Source organism: Macrosteles quadrilineatus, unplaced genomic scaffold, assembly GCF_028750875.1.
Source record: "Macrosteles quadrilineatus isolate MER2022 unplaced genomic scaffold, UCM_ALF_1.0 Scaffold_6__1_contigs__length_79288215, whole genome shotgun sequence".
NCBI lineage: Eukaryota > Metazoa > Arthropoda > Insecta > Hemiptera > Cicadellidae > Macrosteles > Macrosteles quadrilineatus.
In genome coordinates, this window is record NW_026542599.1 from 43,379,173 (window position 1) to 43,399,050 (window position 19,878).

The 19,878-nt window shown below is 32.9% G+C and overlaps 1 protein-coding gene across 1 annotated transcript in view; it reads left to right on the top strand.

Annotated features, from left to right (window-relative positions):
- Window positions 1–19,878, top strand: part of LOC128996195 (sodium/potassium/calcium exchanger Nckx30C-like) — a 204,626-nt gene that overhangs the window by 112,126 nt on the left and 72,622 nt on the right. The window contains exon 3 of the mRNA XM_054421334.1: window positions 7,330–7,525. Within this exon, the coding sequence (XP_054277309.1) occupies window positions 7,330–7,525 (196 nt within the window). The remainder of the gene's footprint in view (window positions 1–7,329; window positions 7,526–19,878) is intronic.

A 19,878-nucleotide genomic window follows, 5' to 3' on the forward strand; every position in this document is an offset into this window, starting at 1 on the left:
TTAACTTTATATGTACAGGTTTATTTATTTGGAAAGTTTAAAAACATCATCTACTCAATGTAAAAAATAAAGAAAATAAATGAGCATTTTTTATTTTTTATTTGTATGCTGATATTATGTGTTTTTTTAAACCCCTGTATCAAAACAATAAAACCTAGCTATGAGGGCCTGTCTTCGGTTCTCAGATTTTTCCTTGTAGCAGTAGTAATTTACACAATCGTGATCTCAAAGTTAGGCATAATTCCATGAAATCATTTGAAAAGAAACAACGATTGCTCTCACCAATAACTTTCTTAGTTGACCATGAACCGTTTTTCTTGTGATTTTGTCGAGACTTTTATCGTTTTAACCTCGTAAACAACAGCAGCACATGAGGAGCGTCGTTGAGGCCAATAAACAGAAAGTCTGCTCTGGACTTACGACCACTGAATAACCAAGGCTGCAGTTACGACAAAAACACTCACAGTCGTATCTTTACGACAGTGAAAAGTCCACACTCTGTTCTAAAGCAGGAGGGTCTAGAAGTCAACGATTTGTATTTGCCCCATTTATTTTAATGGTTGGGAAAATTTTATAACACACTGCTAAGTTATGATAATTATAACAGTTTTAGAGTGTATTGCAAGTTTGGAAAATTAAAACGTGTATATAGATTAAAACATTGGATTACTAAATGCAAATAGCTGTCTCATAAGAGTGGACGTTTCTCGACGGTAAAATCATTTATACCCTGCTTTATATGGATTAATATGAAATTGAAAGTGCAGAATCCTCGCAGGTTTAGATAGGTAAATGTTTTTGGCAGATCCAATAAGGGGCCTTTAGAGTTTACAGATATGTTTTATTGTTATGCGTCCTTAAATAGCTTTTTAAAATACAAGCAAAGGTCTTTGTTTAAAAGTAAAACTTATATATTTTATTATTTTATTCTATTTGTTATAGTGTATGTTATTTGCAGTATGTTGAATAGAAAATTATAAATCGCAAAATTAACATTGATTGCTTACAGTAAAATAACTTTTTTGACACATTTCAACCCAAATGCTAAAGTGGGACCTGTATATTGTTGTTTTTTTTCATTACAATGTTTCTTTGGTTACCTAACATTGGAATCTCACCAGGAAAACTAAAATATTTCTGTTTTCCAAAATGTGTTTGGCTGTTTATTTCAAATTGAAAGTTATTTGTCGGGTGTTGTGGAGGGAGCTTCACAATACCTAGACATTTCTCCTTGTCCGAGAAACGTATATTTTTTACTTGATGGACCTCTGGCTTATCCTCTGCTATAACGGTTAGGCTATGCTCGCCTCTTCTTATATACGCATGCCTATACAAATGGCTATACACAAACGAATAAGATTTTGTTCAGACCGGTGACCAGTATATCGAAATGTCGTGCCGCACCGACATAAGATGGGTCTGTAACCCGATATAACCTCTTTTACACAGAGACGTCGAACAGGTAAACAAAGAATCTACAGCCTTAGTGTCATTGCTTCTGAGGTTTACAATATCTTTTTACACAAAACAATTTCTGATTTTGGGTAGAAGCTATGCACGAATTTCATTATTTGTGCGATGTCTTGTGGACATATAATATTATGAAAGAAATATTTCTTGGTACACAATTTCACCCGATGTTAAGTCTTGGTGGTGCTAAGTTTGTACAAATCTTCATTAAATTTGTTTACAATAACTGCACAAAGTAATCCTTTGCTGCTGTTTTCGCGACTAGTTTCAATTCTTCTGAACCATCATCAGGCCTCAAGGTGTCAGGTAATCACTTCATTTGAAGGTCGTTTAACAGAGTTCAATAAATAAAACATATGTGACATACGATAACATACACACGTTTACAAAAAACACGAAACACACGAAGGGACATTGACAGAATTGATCGTGACCGGGCTGAAGTAAAGTCTAAAATCAAGATTTACACATTTTCGTTTAAAGCTCCACGGTTTTAAGCAAATAAGATGCTTATAAGGTTAATTTTAAAACTTTTCATAGCCAACCTAAAGAAATATGTTAACGTATTTATGAAAATAGCTTAGGATCTTGAACTCATGTGGAGTTCAATTGGACCTATTGATTTTCCACTTAATACATTTAAAATTAATATTTTATTTTTCCCTCCACTAATTTATATCTTCTAAAATTTATTCTGTTTTTAAATTTAATGAGATTCATAATATATACGTAAAAGGCATTTTGTACCTTCATCTAACAAACTGATCCAAGAAAAGATAAAGTAGTACGGAGCACAGACAGCCATAGCCTAGATTTTTCAAAGCAATAAAAGCTAAAGATAGTTTAAGTTTTTCTTCAATCTAAAGTTATGAAATCAACTGTAGTAATTTTTAGTATTGCTGTATTTTTTTCAACCAATCCCGACTGTCAGATATATTTCTTCGTTCCTTCATTCAATATTCTTAAGCCACTGAGTGATCAAAATGTAAGAAGATACATCCAACTTTTTATTTTATTTAAATGTCTTTAAAATACAATGTTTTACAAATGTGAAACTCAGTACACAGTAACTTGATTAATATAAATATTTCTCACTAATATTCATTTACCAGTAGATGGAAAAGATAATAAACTTTATGACAGTAATAAAGAGCAAAGCCACAGCTGCAAAATATAGTCGTCAATTTGGTCGCTTTTCAAATGCACCCACCCATTAAATTCCTCTGGAAACTAAATTAAGATTCCGTTTTAAAGGTCTATAAAACATCGGTTTAACATTGTATGTAATTCGATATTTAGTTAGTCATATAATAAGTCTTGTCAATTAGTATTGTTATACATGGTGACCAATTGAAATTATATAATTTATCTTGTGATGCCATTAAAACAACTACAGTACTATAGTTTCGAGTAACTCAGCACATTTTCAAAGTTCTTTAGTTAGTAAGTTTTTAGTTCCTATTTTTCAAATAATCAGGTCACGAAACTAGTTTAACCTTGTTCTACAGTTGTAGTGGTTTACAAATTAGTTTTAGTTTGGAACAAATGTATCCATGATTATTGCTCTACATAAGTTGTATATTTTTCTTACACGTATTTTCATTTAAGTTGGTTTTGACACAGTGTACAAATTTGAAAAGAGAGTTTTTATACCCTTAGACTCCGTGGATTATTTGGTATTTTGAACATGCTGGGTTTACTGTACATAGTTAAATTTCTGAACATAAAAGGGCATAAAATTCGTCAGGAGTATTTTATGATTAACTTAGGCTCGCATGATAAAGGGAAGGCTGTAAAAAAATAACAGACCACCAGATCATCCTGAATTTGGCGATCCTAACAATATCAATCATTGTGTTGTACCTATATCTGGATCTCTCTCCACTATACGCTGTGACTATCTGATAGAACTCCAATTTTTTATATATCTCACACGTTACTTTGACGTACTACGCTTTGGCTAGTTCATTACAGCCCAGCTCCGGACTAAGCGACTAGTGATTACATACTTTACCCCCACCACCAACTCCCCCCCTCCAGCAGTGGCAAATTGCTGCTAGGTAGGTAGATAATTACAACTTGTCCTCGTGGGTGAATGGACTAACTTGTTGCATTTACCGTGGCGTCAATTGACCGTGAATAGATGGTGCTGAAATCAAATAAAGAGTCTGTTCTGTATCTAAATAAATATGTAAAATATAGTAAAACAGGGATTTATCAAGTTTTCCCTCAAATTTACTGCAAGTACTTCCTAATAAAATGAGTTATATCTGTTTCAAATAATTATTTGTTGAGTATAATTGAACACACACTTCACTAATTGGTGAAACACAGAGACAAAACTTGAAAATTACATAATAATGCAATATGAAATCAAAACAATTTTGGAATGTAAATCAGTTGTATCTAGTTACAGACAAATAAATAAATGTTTCAAAGTGAAATGATAATGAAGATATTACATCCAAGCTAGTATACTAGTTATCATTTAATATGAATGGATATATCAAATTAATCACTTGCATAAAAGAGCAAATCTGTTAAATCAATATGTGATTCTACTTTTTATTTTGACGCGGTGAGTGGTAGAAAAACAATTAAGTGATCGTTTCGTATCCAGTTCTAAAAACATAAATGTAGGCTACATAGTATTGTGGAGTTTCACTAGGTGAAAAGTGACTGTTTCTAACATAAGATTAATCACCGTATTATTTTACATTTTAACTAATCTATAATTATCAACTATGTTTTTTTTGTTGTCAAATGTACCATGTAAGATGATAGAAAGATCATGAAATGAAAATTTTGAAACAGCAGGTCTACTTATTCTATGTCAAAACCAATTTAGAAAGAGAAAAATACATAGCTAATGTACTTGACTCTGTTTTTGCGCAAGGTATAAAACAACTTATTTGGCCCCGTAATATCTGTTTTGCTGCAGTAAGAAAAACATATTTTCCATTAGTTTTAAATAGCGTTAAGAGGTTAAATATCTATGAGTATTTTAAAAACAAATTTAGTTCAATCAAATGAGGGCATTGCTCCTACCTAAATAAGGAAAAATATCCCTATAAATCGCGTGTCTTTATAGTAAGATGAGTTCTCCTGAAGCTATCTAGTATGTCAGCTTGTAAACGGTTAACTCATTTCTGCTGTCAGATGATCCGTTGTTGTAAAACAAACACCTAAAACATTACAAGAGTTTTAAGATTTCGAGGAAGAGAAGGTTAATCATGTGCTTTCCGAAAATACAAATCTTTTTTAAAATCATGCCTTAAATTGATCGCAAAGGTTTTTTAAGAGGATGAAAGGGAAATACTGTTTTTGACCAAATATAAATATTATAGGATGAAATAAATAAATTTGCCGAATTTGACCAGGCTCTATAACATGCAACTGCATTTTTTTTACTCCGGACAACAGATTTTTTAATATTTTGTAATTGTTAACAACATCGTTCAACTGAAAACTCGGACAAATAAAGTGATCTGGTTGGATGTTTTCTTTTATTACTCTAGCGATAACTTATTGGCTGCTTTTTCATAAGCGAAAGTATTACAGTTGGCCGTTTGATTCCGAAAATCAAGAGGCCAAGAGAGAGTGTATTTTCAAGATTTTATCACCCTTCAAGGGGGCTTGGAGCTCGATCCTATTGGGACGCCATTTTATGACCAAGTCTACCATCATTGTGTATCAAAAACTGCATGTTCCTTTATCTAAAGCAGGTTCAAACACCGTGATAAATTTATTGCTTTAACTGTTTCTTAGAAACTGTTTTTTTTATTTCATAATTGGTAAAACATTTTTTTTAATGTACCCACTTTGTATATCAGGCTTTCTTTGAAGGTTGTCTTAAGTGAATATAGCCTTACCACATTGTTCAGTCACTTGTACTTGAACCCTTCAAAATTTGTTTTATGACATCTACTGCCAGAAATGTATTAACCTTTTTGGTGTGTCAGCAAGAGGGGGGTTTTTATTTGAAGAATATCAAACGTTGTAAGAAAAAAAACGTTCCTACCCTAGCAATAATTGCAGATTTACCGAGGATCACGCATCATTCTCTAACCGAAGCCCGAGACACTAATCACTAGGCTAGCACACGCCCAAATCATTATCTACAGTACCTGTGGAGAGAAATTTATATCCTAACTTTGAATCATATGACTTATTTATATTGATGGTGTGAAACTTATGAATTATGTTAATCGAACACGTCCCGCCTTTTTTGCTGTAGCATATTTGGTGAACCTGAGAAATATTGCTGATGTATTGAAACTCACGCAAAATAAATTATATCGGTGAAAACCTTATAGCCTAATAATTTGGGGATAAGGACTGCGGTGTTTGTTTTAGGTGCGATCTGCAAATAATCTTAATACAGAGAGAGCTTTTAAATAAATAAAAATGTCATAAAAAATGTCATTTGCATGTAATCAATTTAAAGTGAAAAATCATTTATAAAATTTATATAAAATCTTCGTTATAGAATTTTTAGTGATTTTTATACCCATCAAGATAGTTATGGAGTTTTATAAAATGAGGTTAAGTTATGTAAAATAGTTTTAATATTCAAATTAAAATTACTACCCCTTTCAATATACTAAAATGTTATACAAACTCTATAAGGATTTAGATCGAGTAGTTTCAAAAATTTAACACAGGCTGTTTGTGCACCTGTTTCCATTAGCAGCATGAATCACGTCCTGTCATGTCTGCCAATAGGGTTTCGAATGATTGAGGTTGGTACGACCGTGTCGCGCCTGCTGTCCACCCTTAACTTAATTTTCTTTGTCGCATTCTGTAGGACGCCATTGCAAAATGTATGTGTCACGTGGATTTCAAATGCAAACTGATGATACAAATTACATTTTCTACCGGTACCAGTTGCACAATGGCTGGTCTCAATAAAATCTACACTAACGTCTTCGCAGTTTTATGTAGGAGTGTTGATTGATATAAAAAAAATTAAATGTTCTTGTTGAAGACAATTGTGTTAAAACTTACCGGTTTGATTAGGGAGCGAAGGTTTATTTTTCCCGTAATAACCAAGAGTTGTTCTTTATTTCTGTATACTTCGTGGCCCAATAATTTTCTAAAAATCAAGGAGAGTATGCCCATCTCATCTTTATCACAAACATCAATTTAAAGTGTATTGTTTGGTAGTGATTTCAGATTGGTATTTAAATTTGTTTATTGATTTCCTACGTGAACACACTACGTCACGTGATTTGAGTTGAGTGGAGGAAAAACTAACCATGAAGAAGCGGATATTTTTCCCTTACTTTGTTTAGATGAACTCTATCCATGCACAACTGATAGTGTTAATAAAAATAGTAAAGTCACCTAGAATGATGCACTTTATAATCTTCTATGTATTAAAGAATTGTTGGTTTTCTTTTTCGAGTCGGTTTGGCTCTTCTACTCGACAGATTTTCATAATCTTTTTGGTCTTAAATTATTGGTATGTACGCTCATATTTGCCATCGAGCATCGGCATTCATTTATTTAACGTATAATTCGAATCATGCACGAAAGCAACTCCCTCCTTGTGCATTTCTTATGGGAGTTAAATTTGTTTTTTTTCAGAGTTGGTTTGACTCTTCTTCCCCACTGATTTAAAGTGGGCTAGGTTTGTGGGACAGAATCTCTACGGAGCACACGTTCAATAAGTGCTCTCTTAACCTTCTCCTTGAGAATTCATAGGGCTGTAAAACATATTTGAGACAACTCTAATTGCCTATCACCATGTATTTGGTTCTGTAGGCGATATATTTTATACAATGCTGACGAATTACTTGACAGCAGGTTTTTACGTCTTCTGCCAGACCTTTTCTTAACTCTTCCTTTGTGTTCCAGCATGGAAACGCTGCCACCTCGAGTCAGACCAGCGTCGGGGGCGGCGGCTCAGCAGGAAGTGGAGTTCCCTCGGCCGGAAGAGGAAGTGCTAGCGGGGGAACCGGAAGTGGTGGTGCACCCGCACAGCCTTCAGGAAACAAATTCAGACATGGTCTGCTCCAACTTATGATCCACACCATCGACCCCCTTCATGATGGTGAGTTCATGTTGTAATAACTGTGTTTTTCTGTAAAACATAAAAATAAAAAAAAGGTTTTTCGTCTTAAGACGTCTCAGGACTAAATATGACAAATGAACGGATGTGACGTGGAGTGGTATTGTCATGCTTGAGGGTTTAGAGATGTAGAAGGGCGCTTTATAGTTAGTTCAGCGTCGATACGGTGACAAAAATCTATTGTAAGACTACCCAACCCACATCTCCATGACTTCTTTCATGATCTCACTCATGATGGAATGTGAAATATGTAGTATCTATGGATGGTAGTGAAATAAAATGTAACGATATTGACACTGCGCAATAAAAACGAGTAACCCACTGATTTATTGAATGATTAATGTTCATAATGGTCAATAAATCATCTCCCTTCTCAAAAATTTAACAGTCAACTGGTTTCGTTCGTCCCCTATACCATAATATACTATAATCCAGGGTATTTCTGTGCATATCGTAATGTAGGTTCATCTCGCGGACCAGGTTGATTGTCACCTGATAAGTTTTACGATTTTTATTCCTTAACCAATTATGTTTAGTTGTATTTTTATTAAATCATTCAAAGGACTAGTTTCAATCCATTTCTAATGAATAAAAAACAAACGTAGATGAACTTTAATGGCTTAGTGACTTTGATATTGCTCTACAAATTGAGATTTTCTATGGCTAACGATAATTTTCACTTAATTTAAAACAAAAACTTCACAAATATTTTCAGAATTTTTAATTTCATAAGGCCTTTTCCCAGCTATGCTGGCATCATCAGACACATCACAAAAGTGATGATGCCAGCATAGCTTGCGAGAGGCCTCATGAAATAAAAAATTCTTAAAATGATTAGTGAAGTTTTTATTTCAAATTTATATTCATTAATAAATAATGGTTTAAATACCTTATACTGTCAAAAGTGATCCTTTGTAGTCTATGTAGGCTACTGCAGTTTCATTCCCGGGGGAACTTCATCAGGCTTGTAATGACATCAAAACTTCATTCCATAGGAAGTCGTCATGGTAAAAATCCATCAAGGTCATATATACATAAAACACGGACGAACACACGAACATAACACTTTAACATTACGAAACACGGTACCGGGAAGCACGTTACGCACGGAGGGCAGGTCTAGACTTGCCATAAAAAAAATGGATGTGATCCATAGTCTAGACCTGCCCTCCGTGCGTAACGTGCTTCCCGGTACCGTGTTTCGTAATGTTTATGTGTTATGTTCGTGTGTTCGTCCGTGTTTTATGTATATATGACCTTGGTGGATTTTTACCATGACGACTTCCTATGGAATGAAGTTTTGATGTCATTACAAGCCTGATGAAGTTCCCCCGGGAATGAAACTGCAGTAGCCTACATAGACTACAAAGGATCACTTTTGACAGTATAAGGTATTTAAACCATTATTTATTACTTTACCAGTGATCCGGAGGCTAACAACATGAAGTTATATTCATTCCAATATTACCAGTTCTTCTAGAAGAATTTTAACTTTATTTGCCATACTTTTACTACAAACAGATATAATATGGTTTGCTTTCTTATACTTGTATTTGACAACACAAACAGCAAAACATTATGTATGATAATCCTCACGAAAGTACACAAGATGATTCATTTTTCCGGCTGTTCCATTAGCAGAGCAGTGTACACTAACTGTTGTGGGAGAAGTTTTGATGGAAGGGGGAGGGATGGAATGTATTTTGGATCGTAAATTTCCACCATCTACGCTTCCAACATTCCACCATTTCTGTTGAATTCCCTTTACAATGGGACCGTTCTAAATCGTAAAATATACCACTATAAAAAAACTTGTCATGATAGATATTCTTTGCTAGTTCAGAAAGCAACGTAAAAAGATTACAGTTATTTAGTACAATGTTTATCCCTTTATTAAGGTTCACCTTTATGCAGGTAATGAACACTCAAACTTAATAAAACTGCTTAAACGAGTATGTTTTGCAGTATTCTTCGCTAAATCCAAACGAGCTTTAATAAAATTAGAATTTCCACAATTAAGGGAATAACTATTACTTACTTATTCCCTTGTGTGAGTTAGTTCATCAACTCTATTCCAGAGATCAAACTGAACACGGATTAAACCATTGAGAGAGAGAGAGAGAGAGAGAGAGAGGAGAGAGAGAGAGAGCAAACTAATTGAGAGAAATTCTTTATTTACAACAAATTATTTTGCAGCATTACATTAAGGAAATAAAAAAATATCACATGGGTCACAATGACCTGTGCGTGATAGTCCTTATTTGGCTGCTTAAAATCAAAATAAAAGTTCTTCACACTTCACATAAAAAAAATAAAAAAAGATCGAGCAATAACTTAGTTAAATAAGCATAACAATTAATTTACTATACAATTATAATTATAAAAAACTGCGAAACCTAACAACCATATGCAAATGTAACTCAATAGTAGGGGAGCTCATTGCTTGCATTAAATCCGATGCACTTTAACTTCCATATTCATATTCACACAACACATATTGCACATATTCAGTGCAACGTTGTAGTGTTGTATAGTTAATGATTAAACTGACCAACGAGTAATCAACATTCCTTAGCATACTATATCAAACTGAACCTGATTACAACTGTTAAAACAAGTATTAGCAGCCTAATCACATTGGTTGGACATTATTTTGTAGTGTTTCCACAATAAAGTTAACCGTTTCTTTTTTAATCTGGCAAAACAACTATTTGCCACAGTTTTCATTACTGTATAGCAAATTGCACCTGTAGCAAAATTGGTAAAATATTAAGGTGTACAGTGATCCATATTATCTAAAACTGATAATGAATGTAACTGGGGTGTTTTACTTCATGTATGTACAATGTAATTTTGCCAAACTTATGTCAACAATCGTAATCGATAAGTGAGAAACCTACTTCTGAAATCATAAAAATATTAAATATACTGTCACAAAAGTATCACAAGTAAGGCACAAGTACACCTTCATAAAAGTATGGCAAATATGGTTTATAGCTTCAACAATCAGTATGATCGTATATATTACTAGTGGCTTGTAGGGACATAAGTCCCTAAAAAGCTGAAATGTAAAACAACATATTGCAATTCCGGTATTTAAACAAACTCAGAATAACATTATCTATGTGTCAGAATAGGCATCCCTACTTGTGTAAAAACCAGTTTGTTGTTCTTCTTTGTTTGCTTTTGTTGATGTCATTTTCAATAAATAATTTGAATCACTCCAGTGGTTTAACATGAAAAGGCAGCAAACATATCATTGTTTGTGAATAAATACTGGTTTACTAAGGTAGCTTTGGTCTTGTGGTTAATGAGGATAAATAAAAGCTTCCCTGTTTGGAATTTTAAAAATTAATTGGAGGTTCGCCTTCAGATGAGTTGAAGACGCCTGCAATTTCATCTGCAGTAGGCTTATTATACCTACGACGATCCATATTTATCCTGTCTACAAACCTAAGTTCTGATTCACTGTCACCTTGTACAACCATTTCTTCCGAAGCTCTTTTGTAAATTTGTGCAAATGGATTTTCTAATAGAATTTCAGCTAGTTTTGACAATATTTCAGGTTTTAAGTCACTATTTTCTCGACGCCTTTGACGAATTTCTGTTGCTGTTGATGTGTCAATAATGTACAATTGGCCATACACGGGGTCTTCATCATGTTGAGGCAGCAAATCTGAGATTGAACGATAAATCTGTCCTTGAATTTTGAAACAGTATGGTCCTTTTCCTGGAATATCTTTCTTACTGGCTGAAAAATAAGCAAAAGCCATCGCACTGTTGTATTGTCGAATTAATTTATACAGTTGTGGGCTCTCTTCAAACAAATTTTTAAGTTCTACATTAGTTTTTGGCTGAGGAAGGTTAATAAGTCCGTTATGGCAACATGTCATGAAATGATTATTCGTTAGTTCTTCTCTAAAATGAAGAGCACTACATTGAATGCACTCTTGGTCCAGTAATCCTGCATCATGGATATTTACATTTCTTTCGTCTACCATGGGTCTCCTAAAAAGGGGTTTGTAACATATCTTGATTAAGTTCGTCATTATCTACTCTTGCTCTTCTACGCGCACTGTCATTCCTATGAACAGCTCCCCGCCTTTGTGGTCTTCCCCTGGCGTTCATATTAATTACAGTACTTATAATGAAAAGAATATATATCCAGCAGCCTACATACCAAAACATCTTGAATCCCTCGTGATTTTATAAAAGTATGATCGAATATGATTACTCTACGTTGTATATTCACTGCACTAAAATAGTATATTACGTTACTAGTCCTGAAAATAAGTGTTTACCGGACGAGTGTGGTCGTTCCCGTGCGAGACGAAGTCGAGTACGGGATTACCATACGAGTCCGGTACACACATTTTGGACGAGTTACGTACGATAGTTTACGCCATACTAATAAATCTGTATAAATCCTTATTTCCACCAACTTAAGGACTAAAAATCACTAGTCGAGAGGTTATGTTTTTGTTTATAACCATTCATTGCTACCTATATACAGTATAATCAGCTGATTGGTGTCCGGTAAAACTCATTGCAGAACAGTAGCACGCAATGAAACCCCATTTGAATAAGCTGGCGGCAAACAGCTGTTTTCTGGACTAAATCCTTGCGTGGGAAGTCCGTCAAAATAATGTAGTGTGGCGTAAAAATATTTACTTACGAAGGAATGCAAATACACCATTTTAGAACCAATAACATTTGTAGGTTATTTTAGTTGTATATATTAACACAACCTTAACCTTAAAATGTGTAGAAATATAAAGAAAACAACATCATTTAAAATAAACTTGAACATATGATTTAAAAATAAAAACAAAACAGAAGTTAGATTTAATTTCGACTCTTTGATTATTTATACAGAATATTTATTCTATGTCGTTTATTCCTTTAACACGACAATAACGTAAAAGCATGAAAAAATGAAACTTGAGTATATGATTTAAATATAAACAAAGAATGCAGACGTTTTTCCGATTAATCTTCAAGATTTCAGTTTTATTATAGTATACATTTCATAGTTGACTGGCTAAAACTAAACCAAATGCGTGTATTGATCACTGTTTTCAAGATATAGCACGATCAGCTGTATTGAAGTAAACAGAAATCAGCAGTAAATGACTTCTGTTTTAATTTCAAAAGATGTAAACAAATTAAACCCCATGTTGTTTTAATGGGAAAAGTTTTATTCTGTTGCGAATTTATGGTAAAAAAAAATAAGAAAAATGAATAGTTTTCCCTCAAAATTCACGTCAAGACCTTTAAAATAAGACCCCTCCCATCCTTCTACGGCCATCCAGTCACTCACAATTTCTTTACAAAAATTTGACTTACGGAATTATATATATAGATATTTTTACTCATTACTAAAAATATCACCAAAGAGCAAGGATCTTAATCCTAGCTATAAAAGTAGTTGATATAATGCAACTCTATAATTACATATTTTCAGAACGATTAAATTAGACCGCTAAATGAGAAAACATTATTTCTTCCACCGTCAATGTAAGTGGCACGTCAATAATTACTCATGATAGTTATGCAACAATAGAACGTCATATATATTATGCTAATGCGACCCATCGTTGCCCTGTATTTTGACAATGGCATCCATTGTTATGTAATGATTGTTTCGCTAATGGGCTAAACATCGATATCACTACATCAAGAGAAATTAATGTAATGCTATCAATGCTAGTAATTTAAAATATGTGCGAGTAAAGTATATTTTTCAGTATACTATTAGATATTTCAATAATAAACTTATATTCTTACCACATTGTTTATTTCCTGGGTTGAATTCTTTGTTAAAAGTCTATGTAATTAACACGCAACATGAAATTGGTTCTTTGAACTCAAATAAATTCCGCCATTTCCTAACCAATTTTAACCATTCACGTCTCATTAGAAAGAGCGTATTTAATATAGCATGTGGCGTAGAATTGCAAAGAGGTCTAAAATTTTCTCAAGTCCCTTAGGCTCTGCCCCAGTGACTTTTAAAGATCCCATGTTACCCTTATGAAGAACATGTTTGTTTACATTATGTTCAGCTGGATAATTTAATTGCTGTTAATATTTAAGTTGTAATTCTATTTGTCTATGATTACACAAACTTGGTTGATATTAAATATTTACTATTATTATTTGGTTTTGCGTACATATTACAATGGGAAGAGAGTAAGGCTGGACAATTTGATATATTTCACCTGATAAGAAAACTGAATTGACACAGTACTGTGTTTCTTGAGCTTGAGCAATCCTTGAAAGAATCGATTTGCAAACTATTTGAAAAAGGTTGGTGGGCAGTAAAACTACTCTTTACAAAAATATATTACGGAAATTATACTTTACAATCTAGAGACTTGCCATTGTCTCAATTAAGAGTCTTCAACAGTAAATTGGCATTATTGGCAACTCCAACTCGACTTCAGTGATCCAATTTTCTTCAGCGATTTTCTTTTATTACAAGACTAACTACAGATCTTTTAAATTATAATTTAACCTAGTAGTTTGAAAGTGTTTTCTTAGCTGGTGCGTATCAAAGTGGAATACTGAATTCACTGAGTAAATTACATTAGATTATGGATCGGCTGATAACAATTTGGAGGTAAATTTTGCTCGGCTTATGTAGATTTTTGTTGCTTACTTTTTTTATATAAATTTAAACAACCTAAAATTATGTTTACGTTAATATAATAATCTGTCTATAAACTATTGCATGTCCTTTGGTATCTTATCCAATTTTTTTTTTAAGAAATCTTTATTGTTTTTCCATAAAACAAACCCAAAAATACATTTACACAAGAAAAAGAAAACAATAACCACCTAGGTTTAAAACCTATGTCGGTGGATTTATACACTTTCTAAAATTCTAAAATATCGAAGAGGTGGTTTTGTCCTGTCACTTATATCACTTGGTTATAATATACAGTGAGTGTGAGTTCGACAAAGTGATCTTCTTCAGCACAGAGTAAAAAACGATACACTTACAAACAAAAATGATAGAAAAGAGTAAAATCTTTATAAAGCTTATTATCTACATTATTCTCTTCTATAATATGGTACTAAATTCCATAAAAGAACATTTGACCATTTTCCAAATTTTATAAATAAGGCCACAGCTGCCTAGAAAAATCTGCTTCTGAGATGGTGTTGAGATTGAATGGTAGAGCATTAAACATTTTGGGTGCAAGGTATAAATAAAATTTAAAGCTGTTAAATTTGGTTTTGGAACTATTGCGATATACCTATTTTTTATGTTATTCTCTTTTCAGACATAGTTTCAAACCTCATCTCCACTTCTTTTATAAAATATTCGTAAAACTTTATTCCTATATAGATTTATCAAAGGCAAAAATTCAAACTTTTTAAATAGTGGTGCTGCATGTTCTGTTCTACATTTGTTAGTATTTATCCTTATAAAGGTGTTATGCAAGACAAGTAATCGCTTAATTATTCACGAAAAGTAAGCTCCTCCATAGATAGCTAAACCATACTCCAATTTAGAATTTATCATCGCATGATAAATATTTCTGAGTAGGCGTTGATTACGCATAATTTTTAACATATAAAATATCCTTAGGTATTTTATTAATTTATTCTTTATATGGCGTTTCCAGTTTATCTTTGAGTCTAAGTACAATCCAAGATATTTAAATTCCTCTACTTGCTCAATAACAGGACAATCAAAATTTGTAGATTGGCAGTTTGTTTGGTGGTATTTTATCGGAGTAATAAAATATGTTTCTTATGTTTCTTGATGGATTAAAAATTACACATATAGTTTTTGGGCTCTTTACCATGAATTTGTTGGTAAACCACCATCGAAGAGCATTTACATCGTATTGAATATTTAATTTTAAAGTTTCAATGGAATACAATTTGTAAATTAATGCAGTGTCATCCGCAAAAGCCACTAGATTTCCTCTAAAACGGCTATTACACAAGCTATAAATAAAAATCTATGTTAGTTATTATTTATAATATCATATAAAATTCTATTAACTATGCTGGGAATTGTTTTTGAAATGAGAAAGAAATATTTAGTCGAAATGAGCACATTTAAACGTAACGAACATAAACACAGACTTTAGATATAACAGTATGATGAGACGTCCACTTTCAGTATTCAAAGTGAATACTTATCATCTTCTTTTCTAATTCTTAACTATTTAAATCTGATATCATAACAAGCAAGCAAAGATTTCCTGAAATTTATTCTGTCAATGTACATTGGCTAACAGATCAATATATAATTCGTCCCAAATGCTTTAATGCTAGTTCGTCCTGGTTTTAAATCCCATCACCAAGGTCAGTTTCGCTGTTGCAGTACAAGCTTATATAAGGTAGTACAATTACGTTTGATCCGGGTCGAGATCGATTCTACGATACAAAACGTGCTGAAAATATAAACATGTGGGTGCTACCTTTCATCACGGAATGAGTTTTATAAGTTAAAATAGTGTCGTTGGAAACACTAGCAGCTTGGTACTAATGTTAAATTATAGCAATTTCTTAGAAAATATAGGCTGTTAAGAAATGCCATTGCTGGGGTTCGATCGGAACATATTCAATACTCATTAAGCTGTTACAATCCATTTATCTTGTGTCATAAGATTGTCTACAAATATCATGCTTGTAAAGGTAGTCATAGTTCAAACCCCCAATTATTTAGTCATTTTAATTATTTTACTTTTAAAGTGATTTTTTGCTACTATTTCGTATCTTTAAACTAGAGTTGGTTAATATAGTTTTTCCCATGGTTAAAATGTAAGAAATGGTTGTTTGTTGTAATAATTTAGCTGTTATATTATTTAAACAGTATTTCTTTAATATAACTACAGTAGCCTACTGTATTGACTATCTTGTGTGTATGGATACAACAACCTACCTAGGCGGTGCGTCAGTTTTATTACCCCTAAGGGGCAACTAACATGAAGCGATGTGTAGTGTGTAGAAGCTATACGTGTAGGCTAGGGGTTACTGTAGAACCGCATACACTACAGGGGGACATTTCAATATAATAGTCAGCAATAAAAAAATACTCATTGGTGCAATTTAAAGGATTGGTGGGATTATGTCGGTTATTAGTAAGGCTATCAACAACCACTAAAAAATTATGACGTTTTAGGTTCTGGAATATTACGATTGGGTCAGACACCAATAAGTAGTGACAAGTGCCCGCACCGTAAAAATAACAACAGTGTAAAACCATGACAGCTGCTCGAGTCATGTAATACTATAATTACTTAAGTAATTGTTCTGTAAATACAGCTCAACTATGATAACATCCACACTTATTTCCGATGCAAAGACATCGTCTTTAACAGGTATTAGTAAAGTTGTTCAGCCGATTGGTTCGTTAGTCATTTTAAACACAACAAATACTTTTCACATTCTAATATTTCTGTTACTGAAACTAACATTTAAAATAGTGAAGGACTTAATGAATACCAGCTTTTTAAAATTGCTTGACATCAAAACGTTTATATTTTCGACTAGACGTTTTATGGTCATAAATTTACTATAAACATTATATAGTTTGCAACATTGATCATAGGTGGACATGCAGTTATGGAATAAATAAGAAATACGATTAAATCTAAACTACAGTGTGGAGAAATTTCGTGTTGAAATAGAGGTATTGTATGAGTACAATATTCCTTTGAAAATCATCTAGGTGGCCTACATTCAACGATACAACGGAGGTGGAACAACTATTCCCACTCAGAGATAGTACAAATTTTATTTGAATTTCAGTCGGTGCCAACTACTAGGACAAATAAATATGAATACTCGGTTGAAAGTTATATTAAGTCATATTTAAATAATAGAATCGTGGATTAGTAATATACATTTATTTTATAATTGTACCTATAAATATAAATACTTGGTTAGCTTTGTTTTTTTTGGCTGCTTTGCCTGATGTCTTACTTAGAACTTACTTCTAAATTCGATGGTGTTTTAAGAAACATAAATTTAACTCCTTAATTGTTTCATGTTGATATATGACCATCCTGTATCACGAATTGGGTACCTCTATACAATAAACTACTAAACAGAAAAATAATCATAAACGGATTACAAGTACTGTAATATCCTTGTTCTATAACTAAGAACATTAATTTATAAATTAGCAACATTTTTAAGGAGAGTATGTTTCACATTAAGTTATTAAATTCCTCTATGTAAAAGTAAGTTTTTGCGTATGTCCCAAGCTCATCATTAGGCTTAAATAAATAATCCTAGAAAAGGGACTAGCAGATCTCGTTTATTCGTCATTCACTCATCCACCCAGATGTGTCAGCCTCTTTAAATATCCTCCAACTGTAACAATAACACATGATTTTATTTTCGTTCAATACTGCTTATACTTAATTTTCCAACCAAGAACAAAAAAAAGAACAATAAAAGACGAACAATTTAACAAAGAAACACATATCTAAGACAAAATTTAAAATTTAATCCAGGGATCACTAGATGTTCACAACGGACTTAACAGCCTTAAGTTGGGGAAGTTTAAAACTAAAACTCTATACTAATCCTTAAACTACCAAGCTCAAGCTGATGAGTCAGTGCCCAGTCATGACCCAGATAGACATCGATTTTACGCTCACGTGCCTAACCCTCTGATGACCCGTTTCTTAGGATTTGTATGTAGATCTAAATTAAACACCCCACTGCAGCAAACCTGCAGACTAAGCATATTTCAATTTATCTTATTGGATTTTTACGAAAATATTTACATTAAAAGGCAAAACATAGTTATTCCCTGAAACATAAGATTTAACGAGTAATTAGGTTTGCTGCTACAGTTAAAGGGTTTTTTTTGTGAAATGTTATTAGTAGAGGATTAAATAAATTAGCCAAATTTTATCGACATATACACAACAAACTATAACAGTTTTATTTTATCCACAAGAAAAACATGAGATTTCCATGCATTAAACAGCATGCAGTGGTGTTATATTATTGCAGTGTGAGTTATATAATATATTTTCAGTTAGTGCAGTAAATTTTTAAATTGCACTTGGAAAAGAAAATTATTGAGCTGGTTTGATTTATTGAGTGTCGTATCCTTGGTCTGATTTGATGGTATGGTTGTGTTGCTTGGTCCTTGGCTCAACATTTGAAAGTTGTGTTTGTGATAGACACTGTAACTGGTTTAAATCTTGGTTGAAATTAATCGCGTTTATTAGAACAGAAATTGTTTGGATCAAAAACATTAACAAACGACGGCCCAAGACTCTAATATTATACGAATCATTAATTAAACATTCCAAAAGTTGAACTATGTTTAATGTATAAAATAATATAAAGACGATGAAAATATTAATTTAATATAATGTATGGTAAGATATCATGGATAATGAATATTATTCATGGTAATACAAAATGGAATATAACAAATTAAATGCATGTTGTGTTTTCAAAATTTAAGTTGAAGTAAGTCATGAGTTTGATTTTAAATACTCTAAAAAGTATAATGAAAACTCCGTACATGACTACTTGTGCTCTAATAATTAATTGTCTAAGATTAATATTTGTGCCGCAACACGAGTCCGTCTCTCTGAAAGCTTAAAACTCTTTAAAACAAATATACTACTACAATAATGAAACGCCAAATTACTCATCAAACTTTACGTAATTTTAAAGGACAAATTCTAACATTTTTGTCCTCAAATATAATAACCAAATCATTTAAAAACTAACCTCATATATAACTCTATTAAAGCAATACTATCACTATATGAGCACTACTTGTATCACTATATGCGTCGTCCCGTAATCCAACTACTAGGAGGTCAAGAATTGTGGATATTTATAGGCATGCACTGTGAATGCGATACTCCCTGGTGTGGATTAACGACCGCACGGATGAGTACTACCATAGATAAAAATGACTATCCGCAGTGCTATCCTGATATTTAGACCAATTCGTAAATAACAAGGCAAAAATGTGGATTTCACTATACACTGTAGGTCCCTTAGTTGCCATTAGCTGATTGGGCTATTAATTAACAGCTGTGGCTACGGAATGTCGGCCTTGGTCACTAACCACTCATCCTACACTCATCTCCATTCATACTTGGCTTTAAATACCTACTTCGTATTGTCACCATTTCATTGAACAGTATTAACAGTATTATTTTAATTTGGATACAGGTGATCAGATTATATTGGAGAACTTAACACCACAAAAGACGTAACCCATGTAGAATGTGTGTTGATGGTGATACTGCAGAAGGTCCCACAAATGGCCGTATATTTTCAGTACGCCGTACAGATGTTGCTTCCCATCCGCCCGTGCTTCTGTTTAGTTA